The sequence below is a fragment of the Phacochoerus africanus genome, chromosome 12, assembly GCF_016906955.1.
Source record: "Phacochoerus africanus isolate WHEZ1 chromosome 12, ROS_Pafr_v1, whole genome shotgun sequence".
In the NCBI taxonomy this organism is placed as follows: domain Eukaryota; kingdom Metazoa; phylum Chordata; class Mammalia; order Artiodactyla; family Suidae; genus Phacochoerus; species Phacochoerus africanus.
The window spans coordinates 59,189,011-59,207,750 of NC_062555.1; the positions used below are offsets into that span (position 1 = coordinate 59,189,011).

Consider the following 18,740-nt stretch of genomic DNA (forward strand, 5'->3'; position numbering starts at 1 on the left):
GATGCAGGTAAATACATTTCTGTTCCAGGATAGGGGCAGGGCCCATCACCTTTTATCTTGTCCACTTTGCCTGTTCGCAAGCGTTATGGGTTTTTCCATCATCGCTCCCCAGTGTCATGAATATCTTTTATGTTGTATTTACAGCCAATTGTTCTCTGCTTCTCTTGAGTGTTTTATATGCTGTTCACGTGGACCACCTCGAGCTGGTCTCTCTTGCATTGCCAGTTTAGCTCAGGGTCAGAAACCTGCATGCCCAACTGACTGCAGATGGGAACTTGATAGTGGCTTTGCAGCTCTCCGTGGCTTGTAGTTTTCAGTTTGCATTCCTAAGTATTAGTTGCTCCAATCAGCCTCTTTTATTCTCACTTTATTTTCATGTTCTCTATTTTAGCGAGAGTATAGAAAGCTCTTTGAGGAAAACAAAGGAATGTACCATTTTGAGGCCGATGCTGCAGAACACCTGCACCATAAAGACAACGCCAGGCTCCAGAGTCAGGTGCGTGCCCTCCCAGCCTGGACCCTGTCACCCACGCTGCCGGGCACCTCGACCGAGCATGTGCAGCTGCTGGGGAGAATGTGCATCGTGAGAAAAACCTCAGGCACTCTTTTCTCTCTATTTATTGGGTTGGGGAAATACGAACCATGTTTCCATATACAGGCATTTCAGAACAGTCACTATACACGATTTAAAACTTACAATGTGTGAGTTAGTTACATGGTGATCAAATCTCATGATGATTTCAATTTTTATAGCATACCGATGTGTCATTTTGAGCTGCAAAAGTTATTTTCCAGGCAGAAAATTTATTATAATTTCTCAGTTCAATTATAAGTGTATTAAGAAGGGAAAACTATCTTACCAGTGTATTCTATGTTAATGTTTCTCTAAACTAGGAAATTTTAGGTACTCTCTGAAAGAAATTTTTAAAAATATCTTCCTCTGTAAACACTTTAAAGTTGACAACTTTTTTAAATTCTGAATTTCAATAGTTGCCGAAGATATTATGTCCAGCATCTATTAAGATAAAATTTTACATCAGTCTTTTAAATGTATCTTATGGAACATAAATTCCATAATGATCTGATACGTACTATCATTTATTTTCAAAATATACAAACCAGCTCTCCTTTAAGGTTTGGAAATGTATATATTTTTTCTCCTTGTGTTCTTATTTTTATTTCTCCCACAAAATTTTATCCTAACATAGTGGTATTATATTTTAAACACTTTCCTTGATCATTCTATTACACTTCTCTAAAACAAAAATAGGAATTTAAAAATTAGTTATATTTCCTGCCACCACAAAGTTCTAAGTTTTGAAAAGGTTTTTTTGGATTGAATTATCATTAACATTATTATTATTATACAAATTAACCAAATTAAGTAATTATTGCACATAAGGATTGTAGTGAAGATACATTTTTGAATGAAATGAATCACGATCGAACTTTTTCTATGAACTTAATTTGAAAAGGTATATTGCTAAAAAAAGCCAACCACTCTGACACCTGACAGAGTATAATTCTAGGTATTATAATTAGGAGATAGAAGATACTGATCATTTTATAAACTAAAGATGGGGATTGGTTGTAACGGAAATAAGTAATTCATGATATGATATTATTCAGTAATGCTTAGCAACGCTGAAGGAAGTCATGCCAAAGCTCTCTGTGTTTCCTTCACTGTCTATGGAGAAACTCAGCAGTCCCAACACTGTCCTCGCTTTGCCAGAAAGAGAGAATCACAGCTATGTTTTTCTTCTTGTTGATGATTTACCGCTAGGCCTTCAGAGCTGTCACGGGGAGCTCTCTTTCTCTTTATTCTGTCTTCTTTCTCTGTCTTGGCCTTTCTGTCTCTCTCTTTTTATGTACCTATACATGTGTGTATAAAATGTGTGTCTACCCTGTAACCCCACATATATGAGGTATATGTATCTATGTATCCCAGCTGTTTAAATACTTTGCACAAGTCCTAGAGCCTCATTATTGAGTTCTAAATAATTTTTATCCCTTAACATTTTGTTTGTTTGTTTGTTTGTTGTCTTTTTGCCATTTCTTGGGCCGCTCCCGCAGCATATGGAGGTTCCCAGGCTAGGGGGTCTAATTGGAGCTGGAGCCGCTGGCCTACACCAGGGCCACAGCAACACCAGAGCCACAGCATTGCCAGATCCGAGCCACGTCTGTGAGCTACACCACAGCTCATGGCAATGCTGGATCCTTACCCCACTGAGAGAGGCCAGGGATCGAACCCGCAACCTCATGGTTCCTAGTCAGATTCACTAACCCCTGAGCCACGATGGGAACTCCTCTCTTAACATTTTTATATATTATGTGTTTACTCTCTTTGTTTATCATTAATCACAGGGAAACCAGGGATCACCTAAATGACCAGAATAATGTGATTTTAGAAAACAGGGTGATAGATTTTGCATGTATATTTATTTTACTTTGCTCTATTTGTATAAGGGGTTAAGAGCTTTATGGGCCTTTTATACTTTTTTTCAACGAAGGTTAAGTACAAAGAAGAATATGAGAAAAATAAGGGGAAATCGATGCTTGAATTTGTGGAGACACCATCATATCAGGCTTCAAAGGAGGCTCAGAAGATGCAGAGTGAGGTGGGTCCCTTTGTTTTATTATCAACTGTTGACTGCACATTTGATGTTTTGTCATGGAAAGGAAGCAGTTCAGAGTGTTGACTAAATCTAGAAGAAAGAACACAGTACTGGCAAGACCCAGCGAATCTGCCTTCTAGATACGGAGGCATCTTGTCCAGGTCATTGATTTTTTTTTTTTTTTTTTCTGGCCCCATTTTGCCCATTTGACAAATACGGATATCAGGCTACAGGAGCTCTAACATTCTGTGATGATAAAATTGACACTGTCAGGCTGTGTCTGTGTGAAACTATGATGAGCCTATAAAAACGAAAAAGAAAATGAAGAGCTGGTTGCTTTACATACTTTTAAAAATTTTTTTGAAATGAGAAAAGAACTAACATTTATTTGATACTTACTCTGTGCTAGGTGATATGCTGAGTGTTTTGTACAGGTCAGCTCCCTTGATATGCTCAAGGTAATGATGCCAGCTAGGTACATCCCTAGATTGGTACTGCAGCCACTGAAGTGAATTCTTACCTAAAATTATGTACCTAGTAAGTGCTGATGTTTTGGGTCTGGGTAAAAATCATAAATGAATCCCTTTTTCCTGTTTATTTCTTTGACTGTCCCCTAACCGCTGGCCAATAGTGACCCGGAAGTTTCAAGCCATCAAGAGAAGTGAAAAGGGAAGTTCCCCATGACCCAGCAGGTTAAGTGTCTTGGTGTAACCGCAGCAATGGCGCAGGTTGTAACTGTGGCACAGGTTCAATCCCTGGCCTAGGAGTTTCCACATGTCGTGGGTGGAGCCAGAAAGGAAAAAAAGAGAGAGAATAGATCACTTAAAAATTTTTTTCTAGGAGTTCCCGTCAGGGCGCAGCGGAAACGAATCTGATAGGAACCATAAGGTTGCAGGTTCGATCCCTGGCCTCGCTCAGTGGGTTAAGGATCTGGCGTTGCCATGAGCAGTGGTGTAGGTCGCAGACACGGCTCAGATCTAGAGTTGCAGTGGTTGTGGTGTAGGCCAGTAGCTGTAGCTCCGATTCAACCCCTAGCCTGGGAACCTCCATATCCTGTGGGTGTGGCCCTATAAAGCAAAAAAAAAGAAATTTTTTTTTTCTACTTAATTTTCTTCTTAAGATAATGCTGGGTCGCATCCAGATATTCCCCACTCTAGCTCCTCTCTGTCCCAGTGAGATTTCTCCTGTTGCTTTTTGGGGGGAGAGGGATCCCAGACACCAGACACAGGTTTTGTCTGCAGCCAACATCCAAATTCCGTGGGTACAACCGAGTTATGACTTCAAAGGGACAGAAGTAGTGGGCAGTGCTATCAGCTGGTTACAACACCAGGGCTCCACTCCAGGCGTGCTCAGTGAGCAAGATCTTTTCTGTTTTTTAGAAATAACATCAAAACAGGGAGAAATGATAATTTCTGGAACAGTAAAACTCTCATAGGAATTTTATAAACATTACATATGCTTTGTTGAAATGTTATGATTCATCTTCTCAGGGAAAGGGCACACAGATATTAGTGTGGCTTGTTGAATGTCAGAGTTGTTTAATTTCTTCTTCCAGGAAGAGAGGAGAAAATAATTGTATTTCTCATGTCTCATCTTCTTAAGCCAGTCAAGGGGAATTGGATCAAGAATGGTCAGGTGAATATTTTAGTCATTTCTTTTAACTGAATTGATGGAGCGGGTAAATTTGGTCAAAATTTGAAGCCCTACAAAAACTTGGGTTTGATGGGATAACTTGCTGGAATGTTTTTTTGTTCCAGCCAGCTCTGGCTGCTTTAACAAAGTACCACAGACTGGGTGGCTTTAACGACAGAAACTGATTTTGCATAGTTGCGGAGGCTGGAGGTCTAAGATCAGGTCTGAATTCTGGTGAGGACCTTCTTTGGGGGTGCAGGCTGCCCCCCTCTGTATCCTCACGTGATGGAGAGCAGGGAGAGGGAGCAAGCTCTCCACCGACTCTGCCAAGGGCCCTGAGCCCATTCACAAGAGTTCCCATGCGCGATGGCCTCGTCGGATCATCACCTCCTGGAGGCCCCGCCTCCTAATGTCCGCACAGCGGGCGGGGAAGGGGCTCGACCGACGAGTGAGTTGCGGAGGGACGTCTTCAGGCCGTAGCTCCTTGTCTGCCTTGCGGAGCAGTGTGGAAAGTATTGTTTTTATCCTTCACACCACTTTCTTCTCTTTCTTTGCTTGCGCCAGATTTCCAATCAGTTTCCCTCTGTTTTGTCATCACTGATCCACAGTCCAGAAACAGGTTTCTACTCTGACGAGTCATTGTGGGTTCTCTGGAAGTTTCAGACGCTATGAAGTTGTTCAATAAGTTTGCCCCGAGAGATGCAGGTTGCAAAAGTCTTGTTCATTTTTTTCCGAAAACAACATCGAGAGGGAGGTACCAGCATTTCGGGCTTACCTTCCGCTTCTCCCGCTCGCCGCTGCCCCCGCTCCCTTTACCTCTTCCTCTTGTCTTTGGTCTGCAGGCTCAGGAACGTCCCTGCCGAGGACCTTTGGGCCATTCTGCTCTCCTGGTTGCTTGATTTTTTTTTTTTTCTCTATTAGTTCATTTCCTTTTCTCTTATTACAAAATCCTGGAAGTTAAAATGCATGTATTAATAGATTCTAATATTGCATTTCTGTAGTAGAGCCGAGGGTGGCTTGTGAGCTGGGATTTTAGAGCCTCGTCTCTCATCATAGTCTGTCTTCTTCACACATCTTACTCTCCTGCTCCTGCCACGTGTGCTCTTTCTGTGAAGGTGGCAGTCACATTCCTCGGCTCTGGTTTTTCCATTTCCTCCTCTTCCTGCTTGAGCTGAGCTTTCCCATTCATCTGAGTTTCAGAACCAGCCTTTGAAATGGGGTCTCATGGTCCCTCTCTTAGGGTGAAGGAGGAAAGGAGTTTCCCCGGTTGGTGCTGTGGCCACGAGGGGAGCTGGGTCTGCATGACCTGTGGTTCTCACGCAGGGCGCTTGCTCCTGGTCCTGAGGTCTCAGGGACCGCCCGCCACACCGCCCCTATGAAGAAGACCTGCCTCTTCAAACTGCTCTTGCTTAGGCCTCAGGCTGTTTTAACTTTGATCTCTGCGGGCGCTCGCCTGGTCTTGTTCACAGAGGCACATGTTCCCTCTCTGTGTTCCTTCTCTTTGATCCTGTCTGCACTTTCTCTTCTGAATGTTCCATTTCCCCTCCCCTTCTTTATCCCCATGGCTGTAGGAATCAACCTCCTCCGTGGATAAATCCCAGAGAACTGTGTTGGGAATGCACATCCCCACGCTGCTGCCGTGGGATCCGCTTCCGTGGGTCTCACGGTGGAGCCTGGGAATAGTATTCTAACACCATCCTAGAAGCTTCTGATGGAGGTGGTTCAACAACCACACTTTGAGAAACAGACATACTGAAGGAGACTAATGGCCTCTAACTAAAATCATAAAAACAAGCTGGGTAAACAATACCCTCCCCAACATATAGATTCGTTGCTGCTTAAAGAACCAGTGGACCAAATGGTGTCTATTTACATGAAACACTCAGTTTTTTGTTTGTTTGTTTGTTTCTGTTGGGGATGGACCCTCAAAAAAGAAAAGATTGCCCAAGAACAAATTTAAATGTACATCTGGCAGGGACTTGAAAGTTAACCTACCTCCATGCTGCGAAAGTACTGTACTCTCTACATAGGCGTGGTTCTTTGTGCAGATTTTGAAATGTGGTAACTAGCGCTTTGCTTTTATTATTGCTTCAGCTACACAGAACAGAAGGAAAATTAATTGTTGACAATCGAAAAAAATCAAATGAACAAATTCGTAAATCAGCTTTAATGTTTAACCGTAGCTATAAATTTATTATATGCTGTGAAATTAACTTACATTGGGACTGTGTAGGTCTTTTGTTAATATGGCTTTCAATTTTTGCTATTCTGATTTCTGGTATTGTCACCAGGGGAGAATGATCCTTTGCGGAGGCTGAGCATGTTTCCCCTTTAATTATAGCCCTCGGCTATTGGATTTTTAGGCTCAGCAATTATGCTTCTGCTCAGCATGGCTTGAGGAAGAAAGAACTCTTCCAATGGAAAATATCATTGAGCCAAATTCATCCTATAAAAGATTTATGCTGTATAATTTATTCTCTATTATTTGGTATATAATTTTTTCTCTTTTTTTTTTTTGGATATGCTTATGGCATACAGAAGTTCCTGGACCAGGGATCAAACCAGAGCCAGAGCAATGACCTAAACTACAGCAGTGATAATGCTGGATTCTTAACCTACTAGGCCACTAGGGAACTCCAGCATATAAATTTTATACTAGAAAAATAAAATTTCTCAGGAGTTCCTGTCATGGCGCAGCAGAAACGAATCCAACTAGGAACCATGAGGTTGCGGGTTCGATCCCTGGCCTCTCTCAGTGGGTTAAGGATCCGGTGTGGCCATGAGCTGTGGCGTGGGTCGAAGACATGGCTCAGATCTGGTGTTGCTGTGGCTGTGGCATAGGCTGGCAGCTACAGCTCCGATTAGGCCCGTGGCCTGGGAACTTCCATATGCTACAGGTGCGGCCCTAAAAAGACAAAAGACAAAAAAGAAAAAAGAAAATAAAATATCTGAGAATATAGTTAGAGTATGATTTGAAAGATGTCTTTAAATGAAGGACCAATGAAATAGATACAAAGAGATGGTTTTTATTGCTAAGCGGAAGCTTGACTGCGTTCTTTAAGGCCTTGTATGGGTAAAGCTAAGTATGATCTCAGGAAAAGCCACTAGCATAAAATTATGCCTTTCTCACTTTCTTCTAGGGCCAGATATAGGTTTAACCAGTGCGTTTTCTAGAAGAAATCTCAAATCTGACTTTGGAAAGTTTTTTGTCTTCTGGTCTACAAATAGAGCTCTTCTAACATTTTGTATGTTAGAGGTATGCTAAAGTTTTATTTTTTTCCACCCGTATATTGGCCAGTTTTGATTTTTTTTTTTTTTTTTTGCCACCCTGCAACAGCAGCGTACAGAGTTCCTGGGACAGGAATCGGGTCCCATCCGCAGCTGCAACCTGTCCTGCAGTGGCAGTGCCAGTGCCAGGTCGCTGGATCCTTTAATGCAGAATCTAGGCTAGGGATGGAACATGCATCCTGGTGCTGCAGAGACACTGATAATCCCCTTGTGCCACAGTGGGAACTCCTATTGGCCAGTTCTCGTCGTCATTAACCTTCCGTAATGACTTACTTCCATCAAATAGTTTTTTTCTTTTTTCAGAGAAGGGCTTTTTGATGTGAAAACTCTGAAGTATATATATAAATACACTTATATTTATATTTCACTTTTTGGGGGGGTGGGAGCTGCAGCTATGACAAATGGAAGTTCTAGGGGCTGAGGATTGAATCTGTGCCTCCGCAGCAACTTGAGCTGCTGCAGAGACAACGCCAGATCCTTAGGATGTTTTCAATGCAACCTCTTAATGAGCTCTGTTGGTTTTAGTGTTTACAGAACACCCATTTCTCTATGGCTGTTCCTGGATTATTTGTTAAACAGTGCAGAGCTCTGTGTTTCTCTCACATGTAGGTGAGGGGACATCATATTGTCTTATCCTCCATCACAGTTTGGAGAATTTCTACGTGTAATTACCTGTCCCTGGAATATGTGCATAATAACCTGGAAATAGCTTTTCGTTTTGCACTGAGAACGGTCTCACGCAGAATTTCTTTTTTTTTTTTTTTAATCATCTTTCTGTTACAGTTTGAATAAAATATTTACCTGGTAAAATCTGAGCCCTGTTTGATAAATATTTCACGTGGGCAGCTGTTTTTATTATTTAGGGAGACTGTTTTTCGAGTCATAAAGCATGGGTTGAAAAGCATTGATTTCCAGATATCAAGATCAAATGTAGATTTTCGAGACTCATGGCCAGAGGGTGGCCGTGTCACAAGGGTAGGTGGGGACATGGATTTAGCCTTCAGAGTCTTTCATTTCTTGTTGTGAGCTTTTACTTAAAGGTTCAAGATGAGATTCTCCTCACAGGGAGATTTCATTCATAGCAACTTCATGGACGGTAGAGAAAGTGTTCTCAAGGCCAAAATCATTAAAGGAAAATTTCCTCCAGCTCCTGTTACATTTTAGAAATTGTCTTGCTTGAATTCCCAAAAGACTGACAGCGAGAGGGATGACGAGGACGTACACGTTAATTCTGCTTTGGTCTGAGTGCCCCTCATGCTGCCAGAATCTCTTCTGGTGGATGGATCCACTGTCTTCTGGGTGACCAGTCAGATGATCCAGTCGAATAGCCAGTCGCGATGGTTCTTCTTCCCTCACGGGCTGACGTCAAGCAGTAGCAGGTGGTATGATGTTCAGCAGCCTCCCTGAGGATGCTTTCCCCAGGGAGAAGGCACCTGATGCATCTGCTTTTGTTTGGTAGAACTCTAAAATTTATGATAAAGTCGGAGTTATTTTCCTGTTAATAAGAAGACTCCGAGGGGGTAGACTTATAGAAGGAAAGCGTCAGTTTTGTTCCAGGAGCTCTTGTTCGGTTATATCTTCAAGAGTCACTGATATTTTGTAAGTTTAAAACTGTGTGGTCTTATTAACAGAAAGTTTACAGAGAAGATTTTGAGAAGGAGATTAAAGGAAGGTCATCACTGGATTTAGACAAGACTCCAGAGTTTTTACATGTGAAATACATCACCAACCTTCTGAAGGAGGTATGTTCCAAATATTCCCTGCAAACTTCTGCAAAAGAAATTTAAAGCCATCACCCAGGAAAAATGTGCCAAACAGTTCTCAACCAGTTCCCTCAGTCAGGGTTTGAGATATCAGTCCGTCACTCCTTCCCTCACTTTGACCTTCCTTAGTAGTTCCTCATTTTTCTTAAAAACGGGAAAGTGTTAACATTGCTGTTCTAAGTTGAGAGAAGAAATAGCCAAGATTTCCTGGAAAAACTTGAAAAATATTCTGATTTATGTGTTCGGATTGTAGCTTAGAAGCTCTATAAGTAGTTTTTTGGCTTTGTAGCAGTTATTTACTGAGTGAAGTAAGTCAGAAAGAGAAAGACAAATACCACATGATATCATTTATATCTGGAATCTAATCTATGGCACAAAGGAAACTTTCTACAGAAAAAAAAAATCATGGACTTGGAGAATAGACTTGTGGTTGCCAAGGGGCAGCGGGAGGGAGTGGGATGGATGGGAACTTGGGGTTAATAGATGCAGACTCTTGCCTTTGGAATAGATTAGCAATGAGATCCTGCTGTGTAGCCCTGGGAACTCTGTCTAGTCACTTATGATGGAGCATGGTAATGGCAGAAAAAGAATGTATACATGTATGTGTAACTGGGTCACCATGCTGTACAGTAGAAAAAAAAACAATGTATTGGGAAAATTAAAAAAATATATTTTGGGAGTCCCACTGTGGCTCAGCAGTAACAAATCTGACTAGTATCTGTGAGGATGCGGGTTCAATCCCTGGCCTCTCTCAGTGGGTTAAGTATCTGGTAGTTGCCATGAGCTGTGGTGTGGGTTGCAGACATGGCTCAGATCCTGTGTTGCTGTGGCTGTGGTGTAGGCTGGCAGCTGCAGCTCCATTTCGACCCTAGCCTGGAAACTTCCATATGCCATGGGTACGGCCCTAAAAAACAAAAAACAAAACAAAAACAAACTTTTTTTTTTAATACGGATGAGGCTAGCTTGATTTTCTCCGATTTAGCTATGTAAAAACATATATTAGAACCTCTGTAGCATTCTCAGGACATTTGATATCAGAAATGAGGTGCTCTTGTGTGAAGGTCTGGATAACTGGTACATGTTTGGATTCTAAGTAGGGAAAAATAACTTATTCAGCATATAGAACATAGGAATTCATGTCCCTTTATCATTTTATACTCAGCAGGATTTCCTTCTCACCCCAAATTTAGTGGTGCATTTGGTCCACAGTGTATTAAATTCATTGAACATTAAGGCTCTCAAAGCTAACAGTTAAAAACATCATGCTCACAGTTTAAAAGTTGTTTGTTTCTATTTCTTTAAAAAAATGGTTGCTAAGTAACTTGCAGATTTTTCAATTCTCTGATTAAGTAGATTCTCTTAACATTAAGAGAAAGCTTTAGAGAACTCCATTTCATCCTGAATTTTTTTTTTGTCTTTTTGCCTTTTTTAGGGCCACCCCCGAGGCACATGGAGGTTCCCAGGCTAGGGGTCTAATCGGAGCTGTAGCCACCGACCTACGCCAGAGCCACAGCAGTGAGGGATCCAAGCCACGTCTGCAATCTACACCACAGCTCGTGGCAACGCGGGATCCTTACCCCACTGAGCAACCTCATGGTTCCTAGTCAGATTCGTTAACCACTGCGCCACGACGGGAACTCCCATCCTGAATTTTGAACTGAAGAAACTATTCCTGAAAGAAATATCTTAACCCAGTGAAATAAATTAGAGCATAATTCTCTACATGGATTTGAATCATCATGAACTTCTTTGATAACCAAATGCCAGCTGGCCTTTTCCATTTAACTGCTCCTAGAAATTTAATGGGCTTCACTGTTGTAATATATGTTGGGCTGAAATAGGCGTATAGTTTATGAAAGAGAGTTCCTGCTGTGCTATCTTTTCTCACTTACTAGTTCCTATAGAAATTTTTGAAGTTAAAGGTGATCACATGGCCACGTTCTGCTGTTGTTGTCTTCCACTTTAAACATATGCACTATTTATTTGAATTTTTAAAAGGGGAATCTCTTTATTGTTTCCATACAAATGACAACATGAGATTATTTTGAGCTTCGTGAATGACTTTAATGTACATGCCATTGCTGTTTTCTTTTTCTTCTTGAACGAATCTCCCTTTAGACTTTTTGATACAAAATATATGCATCAGTATAGGAAAAAGGTCCAGAGACTGTGATTAAAAATCTTTTAGGAGTTCCTGTCATGGCGCAGCGGAAATTAATCCAACTAGGAACCATGAGGTTGCAGGTTTGATCCCTGGCCTCGCTCAGTGGGTTAAGGATCTGGCGTTGTTGTGAGCTGTGGTGTAGGCCACAGATCTGGCATTGCTGTGGCTGTGGTATAGGCCCGCTGCTGTAGCTCTGTTTCGACCTCTAGCCTGGGAACCTCCATAGGCGGCCCTAAAAAGACAAAAAAAAAAAAAATTTTTTTTTTAATTAAGTTATAATGACATCTAAATTTTTTTGGGGGGGGTCAGGAAGTCTGCATTGTCTCATTTTAAGAAGAGACTGTGACGTAATGAAACTGTGACTTCCTTTTCCAAGTGTAAACATGTAAATTGCTTTTTCCTTCTTTCTGGTTTTTGAATCTCTGTTGCCATTTAAAGTATTCAGAGTATCGTTTTATTCTTCATGTCATTTGATTCCCTCAATTGTCCTTGACACTGGCAGGACAAGTATTTTTACTTTTATTTTGTTCTGTGTGGAAATCAAGGCTCAGTTACTTAAAGGCCTCTTGAAGGTCATATGATCAAATAAGTGAAGGAACTCTGACTTTTACCCAGGTCATTTGACTCCAGAGCTCTTTCCAAAATTACATGCAGGTCATTACAGTGTCTTGTAGGCTATTAGCGAAGCAGAGGACCGGCTAATTTAATTAAACAGGACAAAGAGAAAATAACATCAAATGAACCCTAGAATTAACTAGAACATGATTTCTTGTCATTAAAGGAAGTCTCATCTTTCATCTGACAAGTTAGTCATAAAGGCAACTTAGTAGAATTGGATTAAGATATGTATTGTTTTCATAATTCGATTAATAAGAAGACAAGAAATTCATTAGCACACACATATGAAACCTATGTTATATATAAAGAGATCAGTAAAGACATTTGGATCTACTTAAAATATTAGAATATGTAAAATTCAGGCTATGTGCTATCAATCTGTAGGAAATTATTTGGCTTTACAAATCTTTAAATAAAATGGAGGCTTTTTTAACTTTGGCTCTGCCAATCCTTTTGATTTTGTAATTTTTCATTCTTTTTCAATTATGTTCTTTTGATGATTCCTAGTTTATAGACAGCTTTCAAAGAAATACTTCAAATAATTAATAAGAAACATGCATACCTAAGATCTCCCTACCCATTTAAAAGGAAGATATCTTTTTAAAATATGGCAGCAATATGGTACCAAAATATGTGGGAGTCAAGGATGAAAGAAAAAAGACTGATAATATTGGAAGCCACTCTAAATATGATTAAAAGAGAAAATGAAGTATCTGTAGGAAATAAAGAGCATGAATGCTCAGAAATCTGGTTCATTCCTTTCTAGAAATATTTTCTCCCTCCTGTGGTCTCTAGGAAAACGTGAACAGTATATAAATTAAAGAGTTTCCTAGCAAATTTCAAACAGTACTATTCTTGTCTCATAGAAGGAATATAAAAAGGATTTGGAAAATGAAATAAAAGGGAGAGGAATGGAACTTAATTCAGAAGTTCTTGATATTCAGAGAGCCAAGCGAGCATCTGAAATGGCTAGTGAGGTGAGTATATTTATCTAACACCTGAGAATTATGAGTTTTCAGCTGATTTCCCAGTCTGTAAATATTTCTCAAAGGTTGTGCAATTGGCCCTTGAACAACACGAGTTTAAACGGGGCTGGTCCCCTTATACATACTTTTCACTGGTAAATTCTGCAGATCGACATGGTCCACAGTTGGCTGAATCTCTGGATGCGGAGGAACCTTGGATATGGAGGGCCACCTATAGGTTATAGACAGATCAACTCCCTCGTTGTTCAAGGGTCAGCTGTATATAAGTGTTCCGCAGTTTTTATGTGAAAGATGATTATAAGCAGCTATGTCCTTTTCCCAATCGATGAGTTAAAAAAAAAAAATGATGCCCGGCCATTTCCTGTGTATGTGGTATGAGAAAAACGACCATCTCCTCGTTTCAGAGAAAATTCTATATACTACACCAACATAATTTAATGGAAGTTAACTTGATCTTTTGAGCAAGTGAAAGGCAGGTTAGGAAGGTGTGTTGTCATGATCTGTCAGTAACTCAGTGTAGACGTTTATACCCTCTCCTGCCCAGAAGCAAACTGACTCTCCCAGTCCTTGCCTCGCTGCTCAGTGAGTCCACTTAAACCTCTTTATAAAAGGCAAGTGGCCATTACTCACTTTACATGAAATTTATAAGAACGAAGTGCCTCTGAAGTGCTTTAAATCCTTTAATCCTTGTGTTCTGTCATTACTTTGATAGCAAATAATGGCAGTGTGCTTTGAGGAGAATCTAGCTGACTTCAGCAGTGAAAAAACTTAAGGCTTTATCCCCATGTGTGAGTCAACTGGGGCAATGATGATAATGATTACATTGCTAATGACCTTGTTAGTCAGGTTGCAAACGATAGAAACCCAGCTCAAACAAAGGAAACGTTTTGGCTTAAGAATGGTCCAAAGTTCAAGTAGGAAGATCCCATTTCCTTCTGATTGGAATTTGAATGATGTTTCTTCCTTCACTTCTCACTGCTGTTATCTTCACTATTGTTTCGCTGGTGGGAGGCTGCTACTTAGTGAAGCCCCCTCTTAATGACAGGACAACTCAAATCTGTGGCCAGTAATCCCAGTGGGAGGCGAGCATCTGTTTCCTTACAGTACGATACAGGTGGAAGGGTTGAATCTCATTGCGTCACCTTCTGTCCTGGGCCCACACCTGATCCAGTCATTCTGTCTGGAGTCAAGGGAGAGCTGTGTATTGATGACCTGTCACCTTCTCATAGTCACCTGTTTGTGCAGTAAACAGCCTAGGTAGTTTAATGGCATTTTTAATATAAAATATTCTAAATTGATGTGTGCTTCTAAAGACTGACATTCGTCTCAGGCTAATTGTGTTCTTTAAATGAATTAAAGGAAACATTAAAAGCATTTTAGTGGAATTAAAAGTATATGTGGGGGAGTTCCCATTGTGGCACAGCAGAAGCGAACCCGACTAGGAACCATGAGGTTGTGGGTTCGATCCCTGGCCTCGTTCAGTGGGTTAAGGATCTGGCGTTACCGTGAGCTGTGGTGTAGGCCAGCGGCTACAGCTCTGATTCGATCCTTGGCCTGGGAACTTCCATATGCTGTGGGTGTGGCCATAAAAAGACAAAAAAGACAGGAAAAAAAAAAGTATATGTGGGGAGGAAGGAAATCAAACCACCCAAAATTTATGGACTGAGAGGGGTTAGAGGTAATTCCTTAAGAGAAAATTATGGAACTTTTTGTGAGAAGAGGAAGGAATGGATGCTGGTCAGTCAAAAGCAGGTGTCTGCCACGATGTCTTTGGCTCACATTGTCCTTACATTTTCCTACATTAGGAATTTTCTACAAATTCTTCTGTGGTCGTGACGTACCTCGTCCACATTCAGAATTAGATCTTGTAGATCCTTTGTTGGTAATACTTGGAAAAGTTGTTTTAAACCCTCCATGGCAAAGTTCAGCCAGAGAAAGCTGAATGGCAAGATGGGGGTGGGAGCAGCAGTAAGCCGAGTCCTAGCAGGTGGGTGTAGGAGGAAGAGGCCAGGAAAAGCTGTGTTCCTGACCACCTGCTGTGTGCTGGGCACTAGGCTCTACCCTGTCTCCTGGATCCTCACAGTGGCCTTGCGTGAAGGAAGGCTCATCCCCACTTTGCAGATGAGTAACCAGAAATGTGAAGAAACGTTCCCAAGGTCGCACGGCCATGAGTGCTCTCGCCTCAAACATCAACTCATTAAGCTCGCCTCCCTAAGCTTCAGACCCCAAGACAACTGTCAGTGAAAATTCTGACCTGGCAGTTGCCTTTTTAGAGTCAAAATCTTCAGTGAGAATGGTGAATATAGTTCTAAGCAGTTCAGGAAATTTAGTTCTAGGTGATTATTCATAGTACGAAGTAAGCCGTGTCTTTTTCTTTTTTTGAAAAAGTATGTATAGCCATTTTTGGTATTGTTGAAGACAGATATGTTTGTCCCTCAAGTGTCTGTTGTGGTAAAATGTTGCTGTTTTTTTGTTTTTTGTTTTTTGTTTTTTTGTTTTTTTTTGCAGAAAGAATACAAAAAAGATCTGGAATCAAAAATTAAAGGGAAGGGAATGCAAGTTGGCAGTGATGCCCTTGGAATCCAGCATGCCAAAAGAGCTTCCGAGATAGCTAGCGAGGTTAGTAGAGGAAATGATGCAGACCTCAGAACTCATATTTTGGAACTTAACCAGTCGTATTAACACCCTGATTAACTTAACCAGTCGTATTAACACCCTGATTAACTTAACCAGTCGTATTAACACCCTGATTAGTGCATGGAATTTTCCTCTGACTAGTGTAATGTTTGGAATGGAAACCATTCCCAGTCATTATGCTTATTGGAAAAATTTAAAGTTTCTGCTTTGCTCATTAACTTCAAAGATATTGAAGAAAATTAGAAAACATTTTAATAGAAGACACACACACCCATGCCTTCTTACTTTATCCCATAATACAACAAATTTCATGTTAATTTTAAACTATGATAAATATTTTCATGCCATTTTTTCTTTAAGGATGGCTCATGAGTTACTTGGCATATCTGTGGTTCTAACTTAGTGAGCAAAACTTGAAAATATAACATGACAGTGATGTTATTTCTGTGTAATTTGGTTGCATGTTCTCAAAATACCCTCTGTTGACCTCATCAAGATGTCTAAAATTTCTGTAGACTCTGTATTTTAGGTGGAGGTATTGTATATTCTCAATGACCATGTTCTTTCATCTAATACCATTTTCTTCTTCATGTAATACATGAACAAGAGGCTATTAATTTAGAAGTTTTGGGGGTTCCCATTGTGGTAGAGCAGAAACAAATCCGACTAGTATCCATGCAGGTTCAATCCCTGGCCCTGCTCAGTGGGTTAAGGATCCGGCATTGCCATGAGCTGTGGTGTAGGTCACAGATGCAGCTTGGATTCCACGTTGCTGTGGCTGTGGTGTAGGCCAGCAGCTGTAGCTCTGATTTGACCCTAGCCTGGGAACTTCCATATGCTGCATGTGTGGCCCTAAAAAGCCAAAAAAAAATTCAAGTTTGGTTTTAGAAGCTATGATAAAATATCTATCATAGCAGGTAACAAAGTTGTAGGAGTCAGATCATATGTGTATTTTTCAAAGGAAATAGGAGTTCCCGTCGTGGCGCAGTGGTTAACGAATCCGACTAGGAACCATAAGGTTGCGGGTTCGGTCCCTGCCCTTGCTCAGTGGGTTAATGATCCGGCGTTGCCATGAGCTGTGGTGTAGGTTGCAGACGCGGCTCGGATCCTGCGTTGCTGTGGCTCTGGCGTAGGCCGGTGGCTACAGCTCCGATTGGACCCCTAGCCTGGGAACCTCCAGATGCCGCGGGAGCGGCCCAAGAAATAGCAAAAAAAAAAAAAAAAGAGACAAAGGAAATACCCCAGAACCAGTTCTGCCTCTCTTGAACAACCCCAGAAATTTTGAAAATATAAAAGGGCCCCTGGAGTAGAGAGGATTTGGGAAGAAATGGTTTTGGAAGAAGCACATGTGGAGAGAAAGTTGGGTGCAGGTTAAAGGGTGCAGCTCACTTATTTCAAGGCTGGTTGGGGTGAGGCTTAGTGGGGCTACTCCGAGAGCTCAGTGTGACACTTGAAGTTAGGAAGAGCTGGCTTAGGACCGACCCCCACCTAGGAATTCTGGAGGTTGAGAGGTAGCTGCTTAACTGCCAGAGGAGTAACTGCTGTGTGGGTCTGCCTACATCCCCAGGGTTAGGTACTGGCCAGGGGAATGGAATGGCCATGACTGATTCAGACAAATGAGGGATGGCAGAGTATCCTTGACCAGTAGGGATGCCATTTAGAAATGGTGGGGGGTGGGAGGATGCATGCTGAGCAGGCACTAGAAAACCTTCCTTGACTCTGCCCCAATTCTCTCGTCCTCCCGAGAGACAGCCACGGTTGTAAATTTGCTGTACAGCCTTACAGGTCTGTATATGTAGATACATATACGCTTGTGCACACTGAGACTTTAAAAAAACTTAAATACCATGTACTTCGTGTTTGGTTTTCTCACTTAATCTTACAGACCCTTTTCCATGTTACTTCATATAGTTCTACCTCATTCTTATAGAAAAATAAAATGTTAAACAACATGGATGTGAATATGCAACCAGTTACCTTTTGAACTTCCAAAGGCATTACCACGTATAAACGACATTTAAATGTGTTATAACGGGGACTCAACCTTACATGCCAAGAATGCTTTATTGTTCCCTGCATCTGCTCCTTCTTCCGTCCCCTTCTTAGCAAATAGTATCAATGAAATATTTCCCAGAAGTCACTTTCCTCTCATCAGCAAATTTTATTGACTCCACTTCCGTAATGGTTTCCTCAGTCCATCTGCTTCTCCCCGCCCCCGTCCAGGCTACCATCCCCAGTCTCTGGATTGTTGCAACAGCTTCCTGACCAGGATTCTGCTTCCGCTATTGGCCTCTTCGTACCCGTCTTTCTCCAGCGGCCAGAACAATCCTTGAATAATTAAGTTCTGTGATTCCTCCCACTTAAAACTCCCCGGGGGCTTCTGGTCATGTGCAGCAGAGGCGCCATGCTCCTTGCTCTGGTGTTCAGGGCCCCCTCCTTCCCTTGCTCATGGTGTGTGAGCCTCCCCAGCTTCCAGTCTGCATCTGCGTAAGTGTTAGGGTTTCTGCACCTCTCTGAGAGTTCTCTCCCTGGTCTTCATATGTGCTCTTTCTTGTTCTTCATTTCTTAGATTTGTTAGTACTTTCTTATGGTGACCTCTTGGGCTTCTGAGTAACTAACTGCCCAGTAATATCAAATCACTACTTACGGTTTTCTGCTAATGTTGTTATTATGAGAGAGGGTGGCATCCAGTGTGAGTTCAAGGTGCTGGATTGGAGTATGGAAGTGGGGTGGAGAATTTGGAGCCGGAGAAGCGTTTTCAAAGCCATCCTCATGGGACTGAGACTTGGAGCCAAAAGAAGGCATACTTTCTCTGGAGCAGAGAATGTGGAAAGAACAGAAATTTTGCATTTCTCTCTTTTACTTAAGAACCGGCTTCTGTAACATATTCCTTTTATGAAAAGTTGGAGTGTGGCATCTCTCCCTAGTGTGGTAACAGGTTAGCTTGCTCAGCAATTTATTAACTTAGTTTATGCTTATTTAGATTTCTCCGTGTACCTTGGGACTGTGTACAGTTGAGACTTGAACAACACAGGGG

The 18,740-nt window shown here is 41.5% G+C and overlaps 1 protein-coding gene across 7 annotated transcripts in view; it reads left to right on the forward strand.

Moving 5' to 3' along the window:
- NEBL (nebulette) overlaps nt 1-18,740 on the forward strand; it is a 356,282-nt gene that overhangs the window by 282,939 nt on the left and 54,603 nt on the right. For 5 of the 7 annotated variants that reach the window (XM_047755114.1, XM_047755112.1, XM_047755116.1 and 2 more), the window contains 5 exons: nt 392-496; nt 2,511-2,618; nt 9,167-9,277; nt 12,947-13,057; nt 15,575-15,685. The exons of the other annotated variants lie outside the window; for them this stretch is intronic. In XM_047755114.1, the coding sequence (XP_047611070.1) occupies nt 392-496; nt 2,511-2,618; nt 9,167-9,277; nt 12,947-13,057; nt 15,575-15,685 (546 nt within the window). The remainder of the gene's footprint in view (nt 1-391; nt 497-2,510; nt 2,619-9,166; nt 9,278-12,946; nt 13,058-15,574; nt 15,686-18,740) is intronic. 7 annotated transcript variants of the gene reach the window in all.